Consider the following 24,976-nt stretch of genomic DNA (forward strand, 5'->3'; position numbering starts at 1 on the left):
CCATATGAGCAATAAAAATTAGATCTACCACAGCAGTTAGAAATGGCTACTTCTTAGAGTCATGTGCTCACACCTCTCTTGTTGTTCTGAGAACATCGGCATCAATGAGTTTATCTGAAGGAAGGAGAGACCCCAAGAGTGAGAAGGTCCAGAGAGAACATTCATGGTCGACAGCTGTTGCTGTACTGAGCATTTGCAGAGTATGAATCTCCACAGCTGTCTCAACAGGGCTTCCCAAGGGCAGAGGCAGTCCAAACAGATGGCCACTGTGGGAACTTTAAGGTACTCTCACTCTAATGGGAGAAACTGCCACCCTGGGGCAAAGTTGATTTACTTTAGGAGTGTACTCAGAAGCAACAGTTTCTTTGAGTTTCATTCTGGAACAATGTTACTGATGCTAGATAATATGGGGAAATGAAACTGTTTCTACCTCAGGGCTTCCTTCAGCATAGGCCAGAGCTCCAAGATGCATGAAATGGGAGACTCGTGAAATGAGGCATGAAGGACCGCGTGCTCCTTCAAAGGATAGTCACAACACATTTTCTCTTCTTGCCCATTTCTACTAGTTGGTACCAAGCATAAAAATAAAACAGGGGGGAGGGATGAGTCGGGGAAATGGCTCAGTTGGCAAAATGCCTGCTGCACAACATAGGGCCTGAGTTTGGATGGTCAGCACCTGCATCAAAGCTAGACCTATAATCCCAGCTCTATGTGGAATCGCAATGAGCTGGTCAGCCAGCCTCTTTTCAGATCCTCGCCCCTCTAAAGGAACTGCTCAGATTCAGTGAGAGACTCTGTGTCAAAAAAATCTTAGGTGTGAGTGTTAGAGGAAGACCCTTGATGACAATCTCTGGCCTCCATGCTCATGTGCACGCACCTAGGAACAGACACACACCACTCACTAACGATGAGAGAAAATAAATAAAATTAGGTGTTGGGGAAAAAGCAGGCGAGCCTGCTCTCCAGGGCTCTTGTCCAGCCTGGAAGAAAGCTTAGGTACAGAAGGTAGCTTCAAGGCAGTCCTAACCAGCCTGATTTAGATATCTGTTTTACTCCATAAACCAAACACCTGGTGAGAAACAGAGAACCAAAAAGAAACCTGGATTCAATTCTCTCAAGATGCTAGAGCAAGTGAGGAAACTCGCTGGCTCAACAAAGCAGGTAGGAAAAAAAAAAAAGATGTAAGTAGGGAATTCAAAGGGTAAAAAAGAAAGAAAAGCATTTATTTCTTTCCCTCCTAGGGGGGCAGCAAAGCACACATACTCCTTTGTTCTATAGCTCAGCTGTCCCAAGAAGAGACACTTCAGAGCTGTGACAGGTACATGTATGGTGTGACCAAAGGACCCAGCACTTACAGAAAAATTAAAATGGAAATGCAGTACCTCAGACAATGGTAGCCTGTGTGGATGAGCCAAAGGCAGGTAGAGGAACAAGTACCTTGACTCCTTTTTCAGCTCCTCCTAGCCAAGGGGTGCAAAGGAAGCGCTCTGTGTCTGCCTCACTTTCTCTCCCCCTAAGACCTCCTGCCCTCCTAGAACCCTTGCTCTTGCTGTCTCAAATTGCATGGCTGGCCAAAAGCAGAGAGCACAGAGTCCCCGTGACTCCAACCATGACTTCATCACGCAAAACTCTCTCTGTGCAAACACAAGCTCAGGACCTAAGAGACACCAAAGCACACAACAGAGAACCTAAGCAGACTTCCAAGGCTGCCTTCAGGGCACTCCTTCAATGCCTACTCACAGGACATCGGAGGGGGTACCTCATGTGTGTTGAGGGATATGAGGAACCTTTTAAAAATCATTTTTAAATCAGACTTTTCTGAATAGCCTTTGACTATTTCCGAGGGTGAAGTAGAAAGCCTGGCTATGATGATACCAACATTCTTTTTCTGGACTGGTTCTGAAGACCCTTGCTTCCTGTCTCCCTTTCTGACCCTTAGTGAGCCAAGGACTTCATGGCCAGAGACACCAGGAACACTGGCACCTTGCTCAACCTGCGACTACACCTCTCTTGTGGTGTTTCTACATCAGGTGCATCTGCTCAGGGGGTCTTTATCAAGCCCTCTCTGGGTACAGTGACAGGATCATAGAGTCCTCACACCCCACTTTCAAAGACTCCAGAAGGGCAGGGGCACCAGTTGAGGCCCCCCTTTCAAGTTCATTTTGTTCAGCTCGGAGAGTTCCTGACCTCAACTTAAAAATAAAAACAATAAAAAAAAAAATGAACTGTGTGCAAATCTCAAGACAAACAACCCCACGAGGCTTTCTTGGGAAGATTAGGAGGTCATGTGGTCCTGTCCCTTACTGCATGATCTGACCTCTATCATGTTGCCCCAACCCTGCCTCATCCTAGGGTTAGAAGGCTTGGGAAGAGCAGAACCACAACGGAGTCTAAATATGAGCAAAGCAAACAGCAAGACTCCATGAGCAACCAGGTTGGAATGATAGACAGCTAGACAGACAGACATGTGGGGGTGGCAATGCCCTGTGCTGACTGGGCCAGTTCCATAGTTTATCTCAGATATAGAGCAGTCAAGCAATGGACAGGAAGAGATCTATACCAATAACAATGCCAGTGCTTCCCACCTTGGCCAGGGAGGCCCGCCTGATTGGCTGGCCTGGGAGGATGCTCATTTGCCATCACTTGGTGGGTCACTTCCCCTGGACTGAACCTTCCCTGCTATTCAAGGCTCAACTCAAAGCATCACCTTCAAGGAACTTCTTGGCACAACTTTCATGGTGCCTTTTTCTCTTATGCCGTTGTGTAACTCAGACTGTCTGCAGCTTCTGATTTAATAATGGCCATAGTCACATTTTTCTAAAACCACCTTTGCATGTTAGAATTTCCAATCCAGTTTCAACTGTAACACTTCCCGGGGCTTCTGGACTCCATGGGAAAAAAGACATGAGCATTAGAACCAAGATACTGCATCAGGGTGTTGGAGGTTAGGGGTCCTAAACCTCATGAAGGCTTCCTTTCCTCAAGGATGCCTTGGAGCAAGGTCATGGTCCTGTCTAGCAGCTCCGGTCACAGGAGCTCCACCCTGTACTAGCCTACCACCCATGCTGCTGTGGAACTGATGGCAGCCCAAAGCCATCAGAGTAAGATGTGCCCAGCACTAGGCACCTGGAGGAACAGAGCCAGTCCCAACCTTCAAATCACAGTCTATCCCCTCAGTCTTGTTTCTTCTAACATGTCAGACGAGTGGCAAATGGACAGAAACCAGAGACGTCCCAATCTTGCTGCTCTCGCTATACTTGTCTCTTCCCTGTTAGCTGCTTTTACCTCCGTGGACAGGCTGCTGTGAGGGAGGTGATCAAACTCTCTAAGACTCTCGTGCCCTTTGTGTCTGTCCTCTGTGTGGGAGCCTTCTCACACACTCACTGCAACTGAAATAAAATATACTTGTCCCAAGTACGACTTCATTATCGAGGTTCTCGGTACCCTATTTACTAATTTTAAGCGGCACGAGTATTTATAGGACGACGCATGGGGTTTGAAAAGATTGCCTTTTATTTTTAGTAAAATTTTCCTAACAATAAGCAGCCCTCTATGGCATTTTAATAACTGCTTAGCCTCTAATTACACACATAAGCCACAATTTGCCTACTGACACACTGCCAACTTTTTTACTCCACCACACATACTCTAGCCAAAGTGAGCATCCTTCTATACACATGATCATTTACGCTACATGCAATCTGAGAGAGGCATGCACTAACCAGCATCATTACAGTTCACGGCCAAGGTTCTAACATTTTACCTGACCACCAGCAGGCAGAGAGTTTCCAATTGCATGACTTGCAAAAATACCTTCTTTTTTAAATTTAAGTCAGGATCTCACTTCTTAAGCCAGGTTGACCTTGAACTTGTGATCCTGACCGCCTATGAGCTGAGATTACAGGTGTGCACTACCAATGTGCAGATATAACACATTGTATGGTTGATTTCGGTGGTGGTGGTGATGGTGATTTGGAGAAAATGTCTGGTTCTTGCGGTCTTCACGCTACTAACATCAGAAGAAAGGTGCTTATGTTTTTATCTTAGCCAAAGTGAAGCAGGCAAGCCTCTTGAGCTACATGTGTGACAATTTACCAAGTACAGACAGCAGCCAGACTCCAGAGCTTGGCTCGACACCTCGGCGTGGAGTTGCAAACGTGCCCTTCTTTGATGGCTGTAAGTCAGGATCTAGCCCAGTGTCCAAGGAACTCACTTTGCTAACTCATGCTTGCTGTGTGAATGAAAGGGCATGTTTTTTTACATCTATGGCTTTTTTTGACAATGTAAGGAAAATAACTACAATGAAATGAATGGGATGGAATTAAAGTTCTGGAACAGCAGCCACCACCTGCCAGAAGGATGCCTCTTCCTGTTCTCCTAGTGGAGTTGGCTTTTCCCTCCCAGTCCCATCAACAAAGCAAAGGCACTTCAGTGGGCTCCTGCATTATGCTAACATTTAATCCACAGCACAAACCCAGTGCAAGGTGCATCAGAGGAAAGCCAACGCCTCTAGAGACCAGAGCCAGGGCCATGTCGACGCCATGGGTTGCAGCATCTCCACTACAAAACCACGGTAATCCAATGCCGTTACCAATTGAATAAATAGTTAATAAGCTGTTGCCCCTCTCTGATCCCAGAAACAATTTAAAAATTAAATAGCACATGCAGCTATGAGGGGGTCGGGCCACTTCCCAGTTAATTAGGTTGGAAGTTATAGAGGACACCCTTCCACCCCAGCCCACTGTCCTGTCCTTATCTAAGTTTCTATTGTTACTGCTTTTACAGGAAAAAGTCCTACAAGTCTTAGAATTTCCAAAGCCAGTCTTATAGAGATGCTAAAAGTAGCTCAGGAGATGTTATAAAGGGCAGAACTGAAGACGGGGATGTAAACATGACTGAATTCTGCATCCCCTCAAGTCCCCTTAGAGCTTTGCTTTGGACTATTTATGTACAACTGCCTGAAGAGGAAGAGGAAGAGAGCATGGAAGACAGCGTCTGCCCTTTGGAGAACTTTACAGTTAAGCTAGTTAACATTGCTATGTTAGGTACTAACGTACTTACAGAAAGAGCATGTGTGGCTTTCCCTATAGATTTAAATAATGCCATAATGGCATTAGGAGAAGACACAAGCAAACTTTGGAGCTGAAAGGGTTCCATTTTTAGATGTCAGCTGGTCAGAGACCGTAGAGGAGAGATGTACGAGGTGACACCACAAAAGAGGCAGAGCCAGTGGGTTTTGGCTCTAGGCTCTTCCCATCGTATCAACAAGATTTTTCAAGACTGTCGCTTGGTCAGGTACTGTAATGGCTGGTTGGGTTGTCAACTTGAGTGGATTAGGAAGTGTCTGTAACTGATGAGACACTCCTGTATGTCTATGGGAGCATTTCTGGAGAAGACGGACATGTGAGGGAGTGCCGGGGAGTAGACCTCACCCTCGAGATGGACTGTGCAGCCCTCCAAGGGCAGGCCAGGATTAAGATGTTCAATGAAGGAGCTGAGACTGCATGTGGCACTGGCTTGCCCTCTTTGTGGATGAGTGGGTAAATGGCTACGCTGCTCTCCTTCCCTAGACATCAGACTCCAGTATGTTTGGCCTTTCAAGGGGTACCCAGTACCAGTGACTCTGCAGGAATGGGCACTTGTGAGTTTTCAATGCTAACTGGGGACGGCTGGGATCTCTGGTTCTTGCCTTTCTATCAGACAGACAGCCATTGTTGGGTTGTGCAACCCATCGTGTAAGCCAATCTAGAGAACTCCATCGTACAAGCAGCATATCTATATGCACATGTATATACACGTTCCTTTGGTCCTGTTCCTTTCGAGCACCTGCCTAGAACAGACACAGGATGTTTTGTCCTACAGAACGCTTACTGTTAAGCTTCATGACCCTCTGGATTTCTCACACTCTATCCTATAGCCCCGTCTCCTTAGGCACCTTCCTGGTTTTATCTTTTCTCTCAGAGTCCATTAGGATTTCGAAAGGCATGACAAACACACCACAATATACTTCATGACCCTCTGGATTTCTCACACTCTATCCTATAGCCCCGTCTCCTTAGGCACCTTCCTGGTGTTATCTTTTCTCTCAGAGTCCACTAGGATTTCGAAAGGCATGACAAACACACCACAATATAGATCCATGTGGTGAGAAAGGAATTAAGTTCTGAGCATCCCAACAAGGCAGGGGCACAGACGGCTCTGTCACCGACTGTCAGGTATGACCCGCTGCAGTTCACTCCCCCTTGTCACCTAGAACACCTTGGCAGGCTCTGAGACAGGCTGCACAGACTGAGGGCCAGCCCATCCATCTGAAGGCTAAAAGTCTTTACTCTAGAGGCTGGAGAGATAGCACAGCAGTTAAGAGCACTGACTGCTCCTTCAGAGGATTGGGTTTGGTTGCCAGCGCCCACATGGTGGTTTAACATAGCCTGTAACTCTGATTCCAGGGGATCAGTTGCCTTCTTCTGGCCTCTTTGGACACTGGCACATAGATGTAATATAAGCTAAAAATAAATAAATCTTTGAAAAAAATACTTAAAACTAGGTTCTACACATATGCTGGTGACACAGTATTAATGTCTTCCTCTGAGATTTATTCATGGGACTGCCCTGGTCCTGCTTTATGGCCCCATTTTGACTTTTTATAAAACAGAGCTCTCTCCCGCCCTACATGCTGCAGTCTGCCATTGAAGGATGGTTATCACGAAGCTCCAGAGAGGTCGGGCTGAACTCACTTTGCTTGAGTCCCTTCTGTCTCTACACACACAAACAGGTCAGTCTGAGTGGGTAGAAGAATCACATTTAGAGTGAGTAGGTGCATGTTTTAGTGGGAAAAATGGCTTGATTGCCATGAGCAACTGAAGGGACCGGGGAGACAGGGCCAACCACAGACAAAGCAGGGAGTGTAGGAGTCATGGGCCATGATGCCTGCTTCCTGGTAGATAAAATACCCAAGGCACTGGCTCCACTCTGGATTTGTACCCTGTTAGGACAAGGGTGAGCAGCATCATTGAAACACTGGCTGAAATGCTGTCCTGGCCATAGAGACCTTACTGCTGCATTATACTGCTTTGGGAACAGTTCTGGAACATGATGGAATGAGAATGCCTTCTGGGTGTAGTCCTGGAAGACTGGTCCAAATGGCAGCCTCTGCCCGCACAGTAGTGTGGCCCACACGCAGTAATGAAACCGCCATCTGTGGCTAGCTTTGTCAGCCTGGCATCCTAGCAGACTCAAGTTTATCTCTTCCAATTGTTCATCTCCAACTCTGTACAACCCCAGGGGCCGCCTCCACGTGTGTGGTCACGACAAACCTGTATTTCTACAGTGTCAGACAATAGTGTGTGTTTTCAGGACGGATGGTGAAAGTGTTGTGTGGATTAACATCAAGGCTGCCCCTTCGCAGGGCTCTTGAAAGCACAGGAAGAGAACAGAAGCATGTTTAAATTGCCTGTGCTCATATTAGCCAAAACCTACCACTCTATCCAGGGTCCCCTGATCTTGTATAATTGCTCTCAAGATGACAAACTTTTAAGAAGCAAAATACCAATAAATAGCGAGACCCCAAAAGTAGCAAGAGTCCTTGTTCCAACAGTAGTCACCTACAGACATCATGTTATTAGCCTAGAAAAGTCTGAAGAATATACACACCTCTCCCAGGCTCAATAAGGAGCTACCAGGAAGTTGTGTCTAGTCCTGGGTCCACAAACAGCCTTACTAATGGTAGATACCCTTAGCAAAAGGGGAGAGACTTAAGGCAGAACCCAAAACATTATTAAAGGTAAGGCCCAGACACATGACCCAAATCTGGAACACTTTTCAAAGTCCAGTGGAGACCTAGACCACCAGTGAAGAGAAGAAATGAGTTCCCATCTGTGTTCCGTGTAAATAGGTCACCCCAAAGAACACCACAAAATGCCAACAAAATGCCAACTGCTTCTGTTCACACTGGACAATAATTTCCTGTCTGTTTTCTTTTCTAAAATCGGGTTTAAAGATGTATGGGTAGGAAAAGCTCATGTGATCATGGAACTCCCATTACATTGCAAGAGACAGAAGTTACAGCGCCTTCAAATTTTCCTGATGCCCCTGTGTAGTCAGGCCTTATCCCTAGCCCATGCCAATCAAGTGACGTCATAACTTCCTGTACTCAAATACAGGTTTCTACACTTCAGAATTTCCCTCAAATCTTTAAATTTCTCTGACTTTAAGACATGCAAACACCCGGGCAAGATGTGACCATTTAGATTAGAATATATGTTATCATCAAAAACGTTTTATTAGAGTATATCTGACAGCACTTTTGAGATGTGTAACTGTGTAGCTTATAGTATGTGGCACTTTCCTTTAAAATAAACCAGTGAGATACATCTCAATTCTTTCATGACAGTTACTTCATATTTACTAATGCTAAGTATTCATCCAGGTGCCAGGACCACAGACACTTGAGGGTGGGGTGGGGATCGTGCAGAGGTCACCACACTGTCAAACAGTCATGTCTACAAGTAGAGAGCTTTCTACCCATTGAGACCACAGAGCATTCTCTATTGTTGGTCACAGTTCTCCTTTCAGGAAAATCTCCCCCAGACCAAACGGCACACAGAGACAGGAAGTAAGGCTGAAGGAGTCACCATCAATCATTCCTAGGAATCATTGCTATGGCCAATCCTTCCCTAGGAATGATCCAATTATTTCTTCCATCGTGTGCTTCTGTGGCAAAGAAGTCTCATTTAAAACCCATTGCTGGTTAACAGCCACAAAGCTCTTGTGAGGGTATCGAAGAGAATCGCTAGAAAGAAGGGTTCAATCTATGGAAGACAGACATCCCAAACCCTCGCCCCCACACACTTCAAGCTCCTCACATTTTTCTCCAGGAAACTTTTCAAACTTTGCAAGGAGGAGGGAAGACCTGGGGATTGAACTCGCAGCCTTGTGCATGTCAGGCAAACACTCTACCACTGAGCTATATGCCTGGCCCTTCCCTTGATACAGTTTTAAGGTAGAATATAAAGTAGAAGAAATGGTAGTGCTCTTACCTGACTCCTCAAAGTGCTCCTCACTGGACAGAGTTCTAGACAAGATAAGTATTAATGCTTCTTTAAATTGGTCGAAATGTACCTAAAAAGCAATTAAAAATAAATTTAAAATCATTTCCCACAGCCCTAAGAAGGCAGACCCATCTGCAGGGTGTCTGCACCCACGTTTGTTCTCATCCTTCATCTCTAAAGCACATTAGAAACAACAGGCTGCTCACTGCTGACACGCAGGGCCACGAACACAGTGGTGTTTAAACAAATACAAGTATCTGTTCAGCTTTCTAGGAGGAAAGCTCGCTGGCAAACCCTCTGTAAACTCAGGAAGATACATTTTGAACTCTCAACCCCTTTACCTTTCAAACAAGATCAAAAGAGAAAGGCAGCCTGTTAGACTTTAGGAAAAACCTCCCCAGTAAACGACCCATTGTCAAACTGCTCTGTGGATGCCTTTACCGCCCAGGACAGTCTAGAAGGGAGTCAGCTCTTTCAAGGATGACTTTAATACGGTTTTGCCTGGGGCAAGTATATAATATTTATCTCCCAGGTCCCTTGAGTATGGAAAAAAAATCAACGGCAAACACACAGAATGCAGAAGCCTGAGAAGTACATCCATCGCTTCATAAAACATAATTGCCTTGACTAGCTTGGGAGATCCAGTCTGACTTTCAGAAACACTCATCAGAAGCGCTTACACGGGTAAAAGTTGTTCTTCTCCACCTTTCTGTGACCTCGGCCTGGGACAGCAGGGAGAAGTAGCATTTCTAGTCAACATAATTCTACTTTGATTGTGTGGCACTTATTTTCCTGGACAGAGGTTTCAACTATAAATGATAAATTTTAAAAATTCGCTTCCAAATTAAAATCGGAAAGTTGACAATGCATATTAGTCATCTTATTATTGGAAAAATGTCCTATCTGCACAAATCAAACAAAGCAGAGGTGTCCTTCCTGAGACTCATGTCTTAAGACTGAAGCATGAGTCAGGCTTAGTGGTTGCAGCCTGTAATTCCAACTACCAAAGAGCTAAGGCACCAGGGCCACAAATTTGAAAGAGTGATGGAGTTCTAGGCCAGCCCAAGCAACTTAATAAGGTCCTGTCTCAAAATCAAATTAATAAAAAATTAAACATGGGTAGCACACTGTCCTACTATGTTCAAGGACTTAGGATCAGTTTCCTAATATAAAACAAACAAAAGAAATCACAACATGTGCGCGCGCGCGCACACACACACACACACACACACACACACACACACACACACACCCAAGCCAGGCATGGCTCTAATTCCAGCATTTCAGAGGCAGAGGCAGGTGGATCTGAGTTTAAGGGCATCCTCATCTACAGAGCAAGTTCTAACACAGCAACTGAGAGGCGCACAGAAGAACCCTGTCTTGAGGGAAAAAAAGAAAAACCTTACACCGAACAAAACTATTATACTTTTCTACATTCTCCCAAAGTAGATGTGAGCTCCACTACTCTTTGATTAAAACTCCCCCCCATTATATTCCTTTTAGAGATTTCAAAGTTTTTAATTTATTTATATTTACGTATATGTAAATGTGTGCCTGCTTGTTTGTATGTGCCTGCAAGTGCCCATCCTGGCCAGAAGAGGGTGCTGGGTGTCCTGGAACTGAAGTTACTGGTGGCTGTGTGCTATGTGAAATGGGTGCTGGGAACCAGACCCAGATCTGCCACAGCAGCGACTGCTCTTAATCACTGAGCCCTCACTTCAGCCTAGATTCCTTCTAGATCGTATGGGCTTTACCTAATATTCTAATTGCTGTTAAGAAAAATAACTTGTATAGGTATAAGTATAGATGTATGTGTATATGATGTATATGATGTATTTGTATATGTATGGCTGAGGTCATTTATCCCAACGGCCAGTTCATAGCATCACACATCTGGGACAGATGTCTCTTAAGATCAAAACCGTTCCGTTCCTCCTTTTCAGGGCAGGCAGCAGTAGGGCTGGGAAGATGCACCCAGGCTCTGAGGGCCACTCTGCTGCTCAATGCCCACTGTGACCTCGCTAGCTTGCCTAACCATCCCAAGCTTCTGTGTGCTGATCGGCAACAACTGGGGCTGTCTAGCACATATCCTCCATCATTCATTTGACAGGCATGTATTGAGCAGCAGCTATGTGCCCCACTAAGCCCTGGTAACACAACAGAGAAGAAAGTGACACAAAACACCGGTCTTCATGGAACTCAAACTCATAGGGAATGTCGTGTCTAGCAGGCACTGTGCTAAGCACTGCATACCTTGTGATTTCATAATTTCCTTCCCTAAGCAGTGCTAGGGAAGTAAAATGAAAGTTATGTAAAATGTCTAGAACACTCTAGAACTTATTAGGCCCCACAAGTGGTAGTTAATATTATCATGTATAATCCTGGGTAGACTGTTCCCAACAACAGAGAAATGGAGCCGTATTCTGAAGCATGGCCAATGACCACAGGAGCAGCATAGTCAAGTTCTAAGAGGTTAGGGCAGCCGTTGTAGATCCTGGGGCCAGTCTACTCCTGAGAGCTGTAGAATCAGAGAGACTGAGCTGGTCTGTTGTACATGGAGACCCCTAACTCTGAGTTTCCCCAACTTGAGTTATTCAGAGGGCCCTGAGTGAAGCCTTTCTCCCCTTCCTGCAGTGACAAGCTAAACAGGAGGGTCATTTGAAAGGAAGGCATTTTCCTGAAAAAATTCAAGCTCTTTATACTCGGCTCTGTAGGTCTCTGGAGGGTTTCTAAAGGTCTGTGCTTTGATAGTCATAGATGAGAGTCTTTCTGAGAACTGGGTGTGGTGATGCTTGCCTGTAATCACAACACTTGGGAGGTGGAGGAGGTAGAGACAGGAGGATTGAGAGTTTAAGGTCAGCCTCAAACAACACAGCAAGCCCCAGGCGGGCCAGAGTTATATGAGACTCTGCCTTTAAGAGGAAGAAGGGGGAAAAGCCTTCAGTGTTAAGTTTGGTCCTAATTCAGTTCAGTAAATAGAAATCATGATTCTCATCCCAGGGTCTAGAAACCTCCCCTGACACACAGTTCAGGTACCTGTAACCTGAAATTACTCTAATCAACGTTAGAGGCTTTCCATGGAGCTGAAATCTCCTTGACTAAGATATAACAACTAGAAGCATTGGGGATGGTAGGTTCCTAATCTCCAAGCCTTGATTATCTGATTATCTAGCGTAAGGCAGACACTGAGGAGACCAATGGGCAAGACCTTGTGGCTGCATACAGCTTAGGCACATCTGCCAGGGTGCAGGATAGATAGGACCAGTGCAGGAGTTTCCAACTGTTGTTATTGTAAAGATTTATTTACTTTATTTGTATATTTCACCCACGTGTGCTTGGTGCCTTTGGAAGTCAGGAAGGAGTTATGGGTCCAGGAGTTACAGATGGTTTGTGAGACACCATGTGTGCTAGGAATTGAACCCAGATTCTCTGCAAGAGCACACCCGGGTACCAACACACACACACACACACACACACACACACACACACACACACACACACACACACACACTTTTTTTATAGTTGTTAAGACAGCATCTCACTACCTGGCCTCCAACTTAGAGCCACCAGTCTTGCCCTCAGGAGTGCTGGGATTAAAGGTGTTCCCCACCACATCTGGCTTCACTACTAAAGGCCATCCTGCTGCAATCCACACACTACAGTCTAGAAACAGCAAGCAAAAGACAGACACCCCCACGGTAAGGACAAAAAGTAACTTCACACACAAATAATGGGTGATTCTTTCACTTTTAAAAAAAGTTAAAATAATTCTCTGTAAACTATTTTTAAAAGACGGAATATATGCACTTGAAACCTAATGGGCTGGGGTTGTTTAGTCTGGGGCATAGATGTAGATGCTGCTAAATGAAGCCTGACATATCCCTTTTCTACTATATTGAAAAAGCTAATAAGGCAAAAATGATTAAGTGAGTCTAATTACGTGTAATATACTCTTTGATCAGATAAAACTTAAACCGATTGTTTGACTGTCTAACAGTTAATCTCTTCTCCCCCCTTGCGTGTCAAAACATGGGGTAAAGGATTTAGTTACTGGGAAGTGTTATTCATGTATGTCTCGGATAATCCAAGGTAAGTGGAGTAATCTAAAGGTTTTCTCACAGACAGCTTGTCTTTGAATTTTACACTACCCGTCTGAGATGCCACCTTTACGTTTGGAAGATAAAGGTTGTTAAGAGAAAGCCTGTTCCGGGGTTGGGGATTTAGCTCAGCGGAAGAGCGCTTGCCTAGCGAGCGCAAGGCCCCGGGTTCGGTCCCCAGCTCCGAAAAAAAGAAAAAAGGAAAAAAAAAAAAAGAGAAAGCCTGTTCCTTGCTCCTACCCACGTCTTAGGAGTGGCAGGATTACCTGGGGAACCAGGCCTTCTAATGTGGCTCTACCAGAACCAGCCATTCTGCCGGACTCAGGCCCACTTCACTCATGACCTGACCTCTCAAGAGAGCCAAGAGAGCCCCACTGAGCCAAGTGAAACCTTGGGCTTCGTGGCAAGCCACCAGGTGCCCCCTGCACAGCAGATGTAAGGCCATAGCAGGCAGAGAACTTGAACTCAAGACACCTTGACCTCTGCTCTCAAGGAGTTTATCAGATCCACTCTAGGGAGCAGGAGAACAGAATGTAGAAGAAAGGTGAGTGTGTTAGTGGCAAGAAGATAGAATCTGGTGAGTACCTGGAAAGAGACAAAGCAAGCTGGCAGGGACCCCTGATCAGTCAGTCTGTCCTACTTGGCCAGTGGGAGGGAAAAATAGGGCCTGGCTTGTGATCTTTGCTTTCTCAGAGAAGGCAGAGTTAAAGGCCTCCATACCAAGAGGGAAATCAGTCTCATTTTAGCACATGAAGCATCTGTGATTGTTAAGTCAGAGGTGCCTCACGGTCCAATGTCACGTATCTAGGTTGGTCCCTTCCTTCAAGCAAACCTTAGACAGCACTCAGCAGCTGAGCTAAACAATTAGCACAGCTTCAAGCCCTTTCTATCTCTGTTTCCTTCTTGCAAGGGCATGCAGACCCTGGGCCCCAGGATTTAAACCGAAATAAACGCCACATCTTTGATTCAAGGAGACCATTCTCTAAGGGAGATAGGTGATTTCAGTTTCTTTTTTCATTGATGTTCATGAATACTGACGTGGTAAAAAGCCCCTCAGGGTTCAACTCAGAACCAAAATGCTGGTAAAAGGCCCCTATTGTTAAGAATCACATTAAGAGTGAGTTCACCATGCTCGGTAACTAAGACGATTTAGTACCCTTTTCCCTCCAAGGGAGCTTTACTACTGTGGTGTATCAAAATTTAGACATACACAAATATACAAGGCAATTCAGTCTTACAAGGTAATGGGCTTCCAGGTGTGGGTGCCCTGACTGGTACTTCCCCACTTGAATAAAAATTGCTACCGTTCATTTAATAAGCGTTTCTCTATCTATGCCTCAAAGGGCAGTTTGCAGCAATGCAGAAATTACATGCCTGACTAAAAACACACATGGCATTTAAACTAAATCAATAGGAAGGCTAGTCAAGGCTCAGTGTGTGTCTATGTCTGTGTCTCTGTCTCTCTCTCTGTCTCTGTCTGTCTCTCTGTCTGTCTGTCTGTCTCTCTCTCTCTGTGTGTGTGTGTGTGTGTGTGTGTGTGTGTGTGTGTGTGATGTGTCACCACCTCTTGACAGATTTTTACCTCATCACTACTCCATGCCACATTCTGTATGAATGCTGTCTTAGGAAACAATTTGCCCTTCTGGAGGAAAAAAAGAGTGTAAAGTACTATATAAGAAGTGAGTGCTAGGGTTGGGGATTTAGCTCAGTGGTAGAGCACTTGCCTAGCAAGCACAAGGCCCTGGGTTCGGTCCCCAGCTCAGAAAAAAAGAAAAAAAAAAAAAGTGAGTGCTAGCTCAGAACAACAGCTCTGATGAGAGTAGAATAAAGAATCCTACACTGCACAGTCATCTTGTGCAGCCATGGAGATCAAATGCACATTGTTTCCACATGTGCTCAGGTAATATTCAAACAGACTCAAACCAGAGCATTCAAACCAGTGTTTAACAAGACAAAGCTCTATGTAGCTGTCATTAAACTTAGTTGCTTTCTATCTGCCAACACAAGAGGAAATCGGTGACAGAACCTTCAGGACATAGTTAGTTGAGGTGGGTATAGAAATATGAACCCATCAGAAAATGGTTTCTGCGATCTAGGAGAAACCTCATTGGCTAGCAAACAGATGTGTTTGGCCACAAAAGACAAGGCTATGAAAATTTTTAATCTAAATATAAAAGACACACAATCCATGTATTTTATTTACAAACTGTAAGCCTAGATTGGGCAGGTTTTGAAGCTTTCTAACTCATACCCCAGCCAAATGTCCCGTGTTACTTGCTCCTCCTGGTCACATGCTCATGATCTATCTCCTCTCATGGTGGCTTCCTCCTCCCTCCCTGTCCTTTCTTCTCCCTCTTCTCTGTACCTGCAACCCCCAACCAGGTAACTGAAAACCCGCCTACATCTATTTACTGTCCAACCACAGGCTTTACCCTTCTACTGACCAATTAACTTGGGGACCAAGGTTACATAGCATCATTATGTATACCATAGCATGGTACACATGAGGATTTTTTTTCCTTGAGGGGGGCAACCAGATCTAGGGGGCTGGTACCTAGCATTTGAATATAAGCAGCATCAGACCAATCTCCAACCATGGGGAAGTCATTATTTATCAAAAACTCATTCTTACAGGGGGTGGAGGTGGGGAGGATACTCAGGCAGGCCCTTTTCTCTGGCTCTCTTTAAGGTCTTTGGTGTCTATACTCTAAGGTCAGTCAGCACCCATCAGCCTTGTAGGGAAGTTATTGCTTTTCCCATTCTGCAGATGAAGAAACTGAGGCAGGAGTCAGTATTTGAATTGAGGTCTGACACTGGGAACTATACTATGATAGTACCTTCTCCCTATGTACTTGTGGCAACAGCGGTGATGGTAACGCTGTTTAGAGGGCATGTGAAGGGATGAGATTCACTTTTGCATAGTTAGTGTGCAAGATGCTATGGACACGTGAGCTTAAATGCAAGGGCTGGGGACTCTAGCCTCCCATGCTGGCACTGCCTCGAATGAGTCACCTGACCTTGGACAAGCCTTACAAGGTACTAGGATGCTTTGTCACACAGATGAGTCCTGATGACTAATACCTGTGATGGACACCGAAGGACATGAAATATCCTTTGGCAGACAAGAAGCCACCCATTAAAAATATCAGAAAATATTGGCAAATTTTACTGAGCCTTCCTAACTACGTGGCTGAGAAATCAAGCATTATTCAAAGAATTCGGTCAAATGAGAATGGGCAACTACAACTTGTCCTCCTTCCGGGGTCCAGGGTCACCCCTTTACCTCTGCTTGTAACACTAAATACTCTGAGACTTAAAGAGTCACAGGGTAGAAATGGGAGTCCATTTTGTAGTGAGTTTGACATTGACCCCTCAATATGGAATAGAAGCACGTTGATCAGGTGGAACGCAGGCATGGCGGAGTCTGAAGCAGCCCTGAAAGAGAATCTTGTAGAGGAGAAGGGCGATCTACCCAGAGTCACAAAAGCGGCACAAATAACAGTTACAGAGAAGGAGACGGAAGGTGCACGCTTCCCACCCCGCCGCTGTCGGCCTGAGGAGAGTCACAGTGATATCCACGCGAGTGTGATTGCGGATGGTTATAAATAGACAGGAGCTGATGATCGAGTGTAATTGCATACACGCAGAATGAGTCCAAATAACCGCCGTCAGCAAGCCTTCCTCCCTGTCAGATTTACTCTTCAAATAGCTAAGTGTGTGCAAGAGAAAGAAACCATAAGAAGCTTTTAATGACCTGGAAACAAAGTCAAATCTACCATTCCAACTTAATAGTGGCATTCTTGAAAGAGCACCAAGCACTCTGAAATGAACAATGAAGGGAGATAAATTATATGTTTGCAAAGCTATCAAAATTTAATATTAAAACTTTTCTCTTTTTGGGGGTGGGGGGTGGGGGAGTGGTTCTCTCGACACAGAGTTTCTCTGTGTAGCCCTGGCTGTCCTGGAACTCTGTAGACCAGGCTGGCCTCAAACTCTGCCTGCCTCTGCCTTCTGAGTGCTAGGATTAAAGGTGTCCACCATCACATTGGTCAGGTACTCATGGAGCCATGAGTCCTGCTAGTTTCCATTGGAACAGGTGTGCCAAGAACACAGGGTATTTAATATCTTTATCAAGGAACACAGCAATGGAAAGCTTCAGAACGTCAAGGGAACTGTCTTGTCCCAAAGTTGCCATATTGGATAAGGAAAGGAAATGCACTGTATGACATGAATGTAGTCTGAAGGTTTCCAGACAGATCAACTAAATCTAAGCTATCTATCTAAACTAAATCTAAGTTATCTATCAAATCTAAACCGAATTGAAGCTACCTATCAAAACAAAGCAAGCTGTCTCCTTCTATCCTAATTGCTGATAAAAGAGAAGAGGCTCAAGGGAACACCTGTCATAATGGGAGCTGGAGACAGCTCAGTGGTTAAGAACACTGTCTGCTCTTCCAGAGGTCCTGAGTTCAATTCCCAGCAACCACATGGTGGCTCACAATCGCCTGTAATGGGATCTGATGCTCTTCTGTACATGCAGATGGAACAATCATATACATAAAATAAATAAATCTTAAGAGAAAGTGTTATAATGAAACCCACTGTTCATATGCTGACCTTTAAAACTGATGTAAACAGTTTTAAAAGCAACAGGAAGCACCTAACATCGGGTTACTTGCTTGGTAAAAGTTCAGCGCAGCAAAGAGTTAACATAGCATCCTGCCCTGTGTGAGCATTCAGTCCCTTTTCCAATCACCCACCAGGTATGTCACCCAACCAGACTACCAATGTTTCCATATCTGGAGGAGGCCCTAGGGTGGGGCTTCACAGGGGTTTAGCTGATGTCATGGACTGAGCACATGCACCTGATCCTTTCCGTTAAATCAAGGGTCCTGAAATTACACGTCTGGACAGTAATCAACAGGATCAGGGAAATAATGACTTAAGTTACAGATCCAGACAGATCAACTATCTCTAACTTGAAAGGAAACGGTCTATTAGCAAATGCATAGAAAATGCACATGCCCACACACATTGATATATAAGAGTTATATTCAATTAAGGTGTTTATTATTCAAAAGGTAAAATAAAGTCAGAAGCATCTAGGAAGATGATGGATCCTAATATATCCAAAAGCCAATTTTATGAACTACCGTAGTATATAGTAAACATTAATAAATTGCACCGATACAATGAGACTAACTGAATGACTGTCACAAGTGACAATTATATTTGCTGAATTAATGAATTGATCAATGTATTATCATTTGTCATGATCTTTTTCTACTTATTAAATCAAGTTTCTAGTCCGTATAACCCAAACCCCAACCCTTTGACAGTTATAGCACCAGAGACTGAACCTGGGGCCTTACACATTCCAGATAAGCATTTTACCATCTGAGCTCTATCCCTAGTCTTAAACTTTTTCTATAAACTTCTTCTCACAAGAAGAAAGATAGCGGACATAAAAAACATCAGCTTGCGACTGGCATGGTGGCACAGCCCTTTTAATTCCAGCAAATAGGAAACAGAGGCAGGAAGAACTTGTGAGTTTGAGGCCAGCCTGGTCTACATAAGCAGTCCTAGGTCAACCAGAGCTACATAGTGAGACCCTATCTCAAAATAAAATAAGCAATCAAAAAGCAATAACAAAAACTTGTAAAAAGTCTTACTGCCAAGGACTGCCACAGGTCTCAAATGGTGAAAAGAGAACCTACTACCTCGGGTTGCCTGCTAACCCTCACTGCTGTCTGTCTCTTGTCTGTCTATCTGTCTCTCTCTCTTTCTCTCTCCTCATCTTTCTCTCTCTCTCTCCCTCTCTCTCACACACACACACTCACACATATACATATTCTCACACACACTCAAATAAAATGAAAAAAAATAACCATAGTTAGTAATGATTAAATATTTCAAAAAAGATAATGGAAAAGATTTCTAACGCTCCCAACAAGAAGATGTCAATCAGCTGACCTCATCATGATGCGTGACACATGTATTGAAATTCCACACTCCAGTATGTATAGTTACTGTGTGTCACCTAAAAATAAATGATGTTTAACACTTACACCTTAACAATATATAATCCCTAGTCAGTGTATCAGGAAGGCAACAGGCAGAATGGCTCCAGCAAACTCTTCAGAGATTTACTGCTTTACAACTGAAGACTATAAACCGTGCACGAGACTTCTTCACAGCATATGGTCAAAGCGATCAACCAAGGGGAATAATTCAGTTTCATAAAGATGCAAATTTAGCCGTAGTGTGTTAATTCACGACAATGCTGCCTCTCAAGAAATCACCAGGGACCTCCCACGTGAAATCAATATGCAGACATCTATTTAACTTCCATCACCGGCTCACTAAGTAAATATCACACTGCAGACCACTTAGGTACTCACTATTCAGGCAAATAGCCAGGAGAAAGCAGGCTGATGGTGTCAAGCCATTAACAAATCAATCGATAACTGTTCCCTGGTTCCGGCTCACATCTGGAGAGCACATTGTTAGCCAGCTGCTGGGGCAGAATCTTTGTGCAGTGGAGGATCCCTTTTTACTCTGAGAGGTTCTCAGGGAGACCATCAGCCAAACATGGCTCCTTCTGCTTTCTGAAGCACTAAAAGCACCTACTCCTTCATCCCAGGGGCCTGCGACCTGAGGACCACACTGGGAGATGCTATTCTTGTTCTCCGCTATACCTAAAACCCTGGAGCACACGAAAGAGAGTAAATGGTTTTTGACTTTCCATATTGCTATTTTTTACTACCTTTCAAATGAGTCTTTTTAGCATTTTATAGGTACCACGTATACTCACAAACATCTAAGCTTGCTCAAAGTGACCAAGAGCGGCCCTACTTTTTGCAACAAAATCAACTTCTTTTTCCTGACGGGTGGACTATTTGGCCTCACATCATGACAAGCCCCCAATATCATTTTTTAATATTAGCTTCACAGTTAGTGCTGTGTCTTCATCCTTCTTGTGACTCGCATCCATACTTCTATGGCTTGGGACACTCATCCATATGTCAGTAGGAAGACAGTGAACAAGACATGAGGCAAAACCTGACTAAGCTTCCTGACTGCTTCCTGCAGGACAAACCAGTGTACGGAGTGTCACAATTAGCAACACAACTTGGAAGTCCCTCCCCTTTCATTTTGCCTGCCCTAGAGCCGAGGGCAGAAAACTCTACACAAAGCATCTTAAAGGAGGCTACTGGTTATGAATGGGAGGACGGAAGGCACTCTTTAGACTGCAACACACCAAATGTCCTTCTCACTGCTAGGAGCTTGAGACAAGGGGGGCCTCTTTCCTTTGTCTCTTCCCTGACACTTGATCTAGCGGGGAAACATGACCCGGTCAAATGTGGAAGTTAACCGGTTCTCACACTCACTCCCCATGCATGTAGAGCTGGACTGGAGACCACCTATGTTTTGTTTACTTTCTTGTCCTACTTCCTGGATGGAAGATTCAAACTTCACCTCAAAATGAACCACACGAAAACCAGCTTTTTAAAAGTCAAGCTAGAAACTACATCTACTTCCTGCGAAGGGCCCCCTCTTCCCGTCTCTCCTTCTTTTCCATGGAAAACTACCCCCTTTGTTTTCTGTCCCCATAATGAATATGGATTCAATGAAATGACCCACAAAGAACAAGGGGAGAAAGTCTGGGAAACAGTCTATTTCTCTTGTAACCCATAATGCTCAGCGCACAACTTAATTCCAAGCACAGACTAAATTTATCATGCCCTTATCACTCGAACAAACTGCACGCCCCAGGTTAACGGCCAGGTTGCAAGAGACAAGTTGCAACACACCTGTGACTTGCCACCAACCCCAGTACCCTGACAGAAACCGCGTACCACTTCCCACAAACTCTGTTCTTCCCCAGATCTTACCCTGCCCAAGAGGTTGTCCTGGAGTAGCGTCTGTTGCAGCACCGGGCCCACATCTTCCAAGCATAGCACATGGCAGAGGTCAGTGAGCTCCTCTTGACCCAGAGACCCAGTTCCCAGGGTGTCAAAACTGTCAAACAGCTCCTTGAGTCGGGCCTCATGTTGGTCCTGCTCCACCTCATCCATCCCATAGCCCACAGGGCACACCTGCGTGGGACAGGAAAAAAAGACAGGTTGGGGCAGGTCACTTCTGGACACTCGAATCTCCCCCAACCCTAACTGGACACACACATTTCTACTTGGAACAAGCTGCAGCAAGGCCCTGTCTTGTACACACACCAGCACCAGGGCCCAACTGTAATGCTACAATGGAGTAACAGAACAGGCTCTCAGGGTTGAGGCAGGGAAGCCAGCCTCCTTCCTGACAGATCCCTGTCTCACACCTGAAAGGGTTTCTCACCTGTCAGCCTGGGGGCTGAGGAAAGTGAAAGACTCTTCTACCAGCCAGTCAGGTTAGAAGAGATAGATGATGATTAGTACTCAGTCACTACTCAGTCAGAGCTGCCAGACAAGTCAGCAAGCTGTAGACAACCTCCCGCCATGCTGGGATCTGAGGTGTGGCTGAACTTTCACTCCATCCAGCCTACGTATCCCACATCACCATCTCCCACTTTACACAGCCCAGATGCCTTTAATTCAAAAAGCAACTCAATTAGCCTTGCTGGTGCGATTTCCCTCAGCAGGGCTGACCGTATTCCCGAGGCTCTCTCTCGTCCCAGGGTGCTCTAGGTGCTGCTCAGTTGCCTAGAGAAAGGGCAAAACACCACAGACCTTTCCCGAGGAGGAGCCGCTGGCTGTTTGGGGAGAGTTGAACAGCATCTCTGACCTCCTCCACCTCAGCACCTCAGACTTTATTCCTGGCTGCCTGTCTTCCATCACTGATTCACCACTACCCCCCACCCAGCAAACCCAGGTCCCAGCCTTTCACTCTCCCTAGGATCAGTAAAAACCTGCCATCACCAAAGGCTTTGAGTCATCTTTTGCTGAAAACAAAGCCACACAATTCCAGGCATTTACTTCAAGAATAAGATGTTCACAGGCCAGGTGTGGTGGTGCACACCTTTAATCCCAGCACTTGAAAGGCAGAGAGAGGCAGGCAGATCTCTGTGAGTTCAGAGAAGCATGATATACAGAGGAAGTTCCACAACAACCAGGGCCACACAGAAAAACCCTGTCTCAATAATCGAGGAAGGGAGGAAGGAAGGAAAGGAGGGAGGAAGGGAGAGGGGAGGGAGGGAAGGAGGGAGAAAGCAAAAAAGATCTTTCCTTCTTCTTGTATCTAATAATCAATTTTTAATGTGCTGAATCCAGCCCATATGCTGCACACCTGGAAGATGCTTCATGATGTGATCAACGGGTGCCAAACACACGCATACCCTTGGGATGGTGACCTCAGGCCTTTGCAATCAGGCTTTCAGCCAACCCCATGACTACAAAACACAGCCCTCCCCAGGGCTTGCGGATGTAGCTCAGTGGTACATCATACATGCTTAGCACGTGCAAGGCCCGGGTCAAACCCCTAAGAGCACCGACAGTAAGAACAGCCCCTCTAACTAAAGCCCTGAGTCAGGACTCCCAGAGCAGCGCCCAGTAACGCAGAGACAGTGTAATTTAAGCTGCTGCACACGGCTCAGGCCCACAGCAATGGAGCTTTCTGAACTCTAGGCCGCTTCCTTTCTTCCCATAAACAATTGTCCAAAATATGGCAGGCCTGAATAGACAGCCAGGTCTAGTGGACGCCTTTGATACCAGCACTTGAGAGGCAGAGATGGCCAATCTCTGTGAGTTCAAGGTCAGCTTGGTCTACAGAGTGAGTTCCAGAACAGCCAGGGTTACATATCGAGATCTTGTGTGTGTGTGTGTGTGTGTGTGTGTGTGTGTGTGTGTGTGTGTGTGTGTAAAAACAACAACAAAAACCAAACAAACAAAAAAGCAAAGACAAGCCGTGACCCCACAACTGGATGACCTCAGATAGTGAGCTGGAAAGAGGCTGAGACACAGCTCAGTGTTTAGGGCCACCTAAAGCAATGTGATAGAGTAGGTCCAGGCCCCCACGCCTGGGAAGGTCTCTTCCATCAGCAGCTAACCACTGAGGTGCAGCAGGCTCTGGCTGCCTTCCCAGGGTTGGTCTGCTGGGTTAACTAATCAGTATGTAAATGTTTTCAAAATATGTTGGGAGTGCTACATAAACATCAAAGCTTCAGAAAAGAAACACCAAGGTGTTAAACCAAACCACAAAAAGAAGGAACACAGACAAAGCCAAGCTCGGCTAATGAGATTTGCCTGGAGTGGGCCAGTTAATTGTCAACCAAGGTCTGCTGGGCTTGGGGATTTTCACAGCTGTGACGCTTTCTTAGCATCCTCTGAGTTGTGATCAGACCAACTTCAGAAAAACCAGACAATCCTACTTTCACTTGGTTTCTGTTTATGAACTCAGAAGAGAAGGACTCCTAACACTTTCCCCTTCAATGTCATTTCCTGTCTTAGCCAGTGGTCGAGGGATAGAACAACCCTTTTTCAGGGGTCTCACATCAGATCTCCTGTATATTATATATTTGCATTATTATTCGTAACAGTAGCAAAGTTGCAGTCATGAAGTAGCAATGAAAATAAGTTGTGGTTGGGGGTCACCACAACATGAGGAGCTGGATTAAAGGGTCCAGGCATTAGGAGAGTTGAGAACCAGTGGTCTAAGCCAATGAAAGAGAACAAAACTGGCCCAGTGCTAAGAACCTGGCCTTCTCTGCTGCTTTGACTCTGGTTAGCTAGCATGTCTGATTTAGGGAGTCCGTTGGATTTTCACTAGATCAGACTTCTTTCATTTGAAAACAGCTTTTTTCCCCTTTCTTATCCCTGAACTTCATCTCCTAGGTTCCACAGGCAACAAGCTTAGGAGAATGTTCTTTTGACTGAAGGCAGGGGTTGGGGTGGGAAGTGAAGTTTCATGGGGGTGGGTGGGGGTAGAAGGTGAGGGGTACATAGGGGTGGGGGTAGGAGGTGAGGGTGCATGGGGTAGGGGTAGGGGCAATATGGTAGAAGGGGGCTGCACCTCAGTGGAGTAAATGCTCCAACTGCAACATCCAGGAAATGTTACACATGGTGACAAGCTGTCAGTTCTCATCTGGCACCAAATGCATTTTTGCTGGTTGACACAATTCTCCAAATGTTCATCTGTAATTTCCCTTGCAAGAAATGTCTCCCCTCCCCCCACTTGGCAGAAAGGTAGAGGAAGGGCCACAGTTTCTTCTTCTTTATCTATCGCCTTCCCTTCCCCAACCTGAAGAGTACAATCCATTCTTTGGGCCAGGAACTCAGTAAATGGAATGACTTCTTTTTATGGAGGTTCCAGGGAGGGACATTTATCCCGGAGAAGACGACAAAGTCAACACAGACAGTTCCTGCCCTGACTTCTTCCACACACACATCTTCACTTCTCAAGGGCATTTCAGGGTTAGGCATAACCAGGAAGAAACAGGGCACCAACAATGAGTACCGAACCCCAGTGGAGCCGTCGGAGTGTAATTCAGTACACAATGCAGTCACACACTACAGCTGCGTTTCTCGGCTCAGAGACCAGACTTTGGAGGAGACTGTGTGCTAAAACACTTGTCGAGCCCCTTTGTTCAGACAATGAGGATAACAGGAGCCATCTGGGAGAGTTGTTCTAGAACTGAATAGAGCGCGCTAGTGGCGAGGCTCAGAGAAACAGGTCCAAGAGAGGGAACTGAAAAAATCAAACAAGCAAAACACCCAAGGCCTCGAAAGGAAGCCGGGGGAGAGTAATTTAAATCAATCAGGCAGAAGTCAGCCTGCAGAGTAGCAAAGCAGCTCATGGAATGTTACTGAGTAGAGGGTAAGAATGGACAAACATCATTGTATT

The 24,976-nt window shown here is 45.4% G+C and overlaps 1 protein-coding gene across 18 annotated transcripts in view; it reads right to left on the minus strand.

Annotated features, from left to right (window-relative positions):
• Nin (ninein) overlaps nucleotides 1-24,976 on the minus strand; it is a 102,298-nt gene that overhangs the window by 72,216 nt on the left and 5,106 nt on the right. For all 18 annotated transcript variants that reach the window (XM_017594089.3, XM_008764706.4, XM_008764705.4 and 15 more), the window contains 2 exons: nucleotides 21,040-21,243; nucleotides 9,036-9,117 (listed from right to left, as the gene is read on the minus strand). In XM_017594089.3, coding sequence (XP_017449578.1) covers nucleotides 9,036-9,117; nucleotides 21,040-21,222 — 265 coding nt within the window. In that variant the 5' untranslated portion in view covers nucleotides 21,223-21,243. The remainder of the gene's footprint in view (nucleotides 1-9,035; nucleotides 9,118-21,039; nucleotides 21,244-24,976) is intronic.

Source organism: Rattus norvegicus, chromosome 6 (genome assembly GCF_036323735.1).
Source record: "Rattus norvegicus strain BN/NHsdMcwi chromosome 6, GRCr8, whole genome shotgun sequence".
Lineage (NCBI taxonomy): Eukaryota > Metazoa > Chordata > Mammalia > Rodentia > Muridae > Rattus > Rattus norvegicus.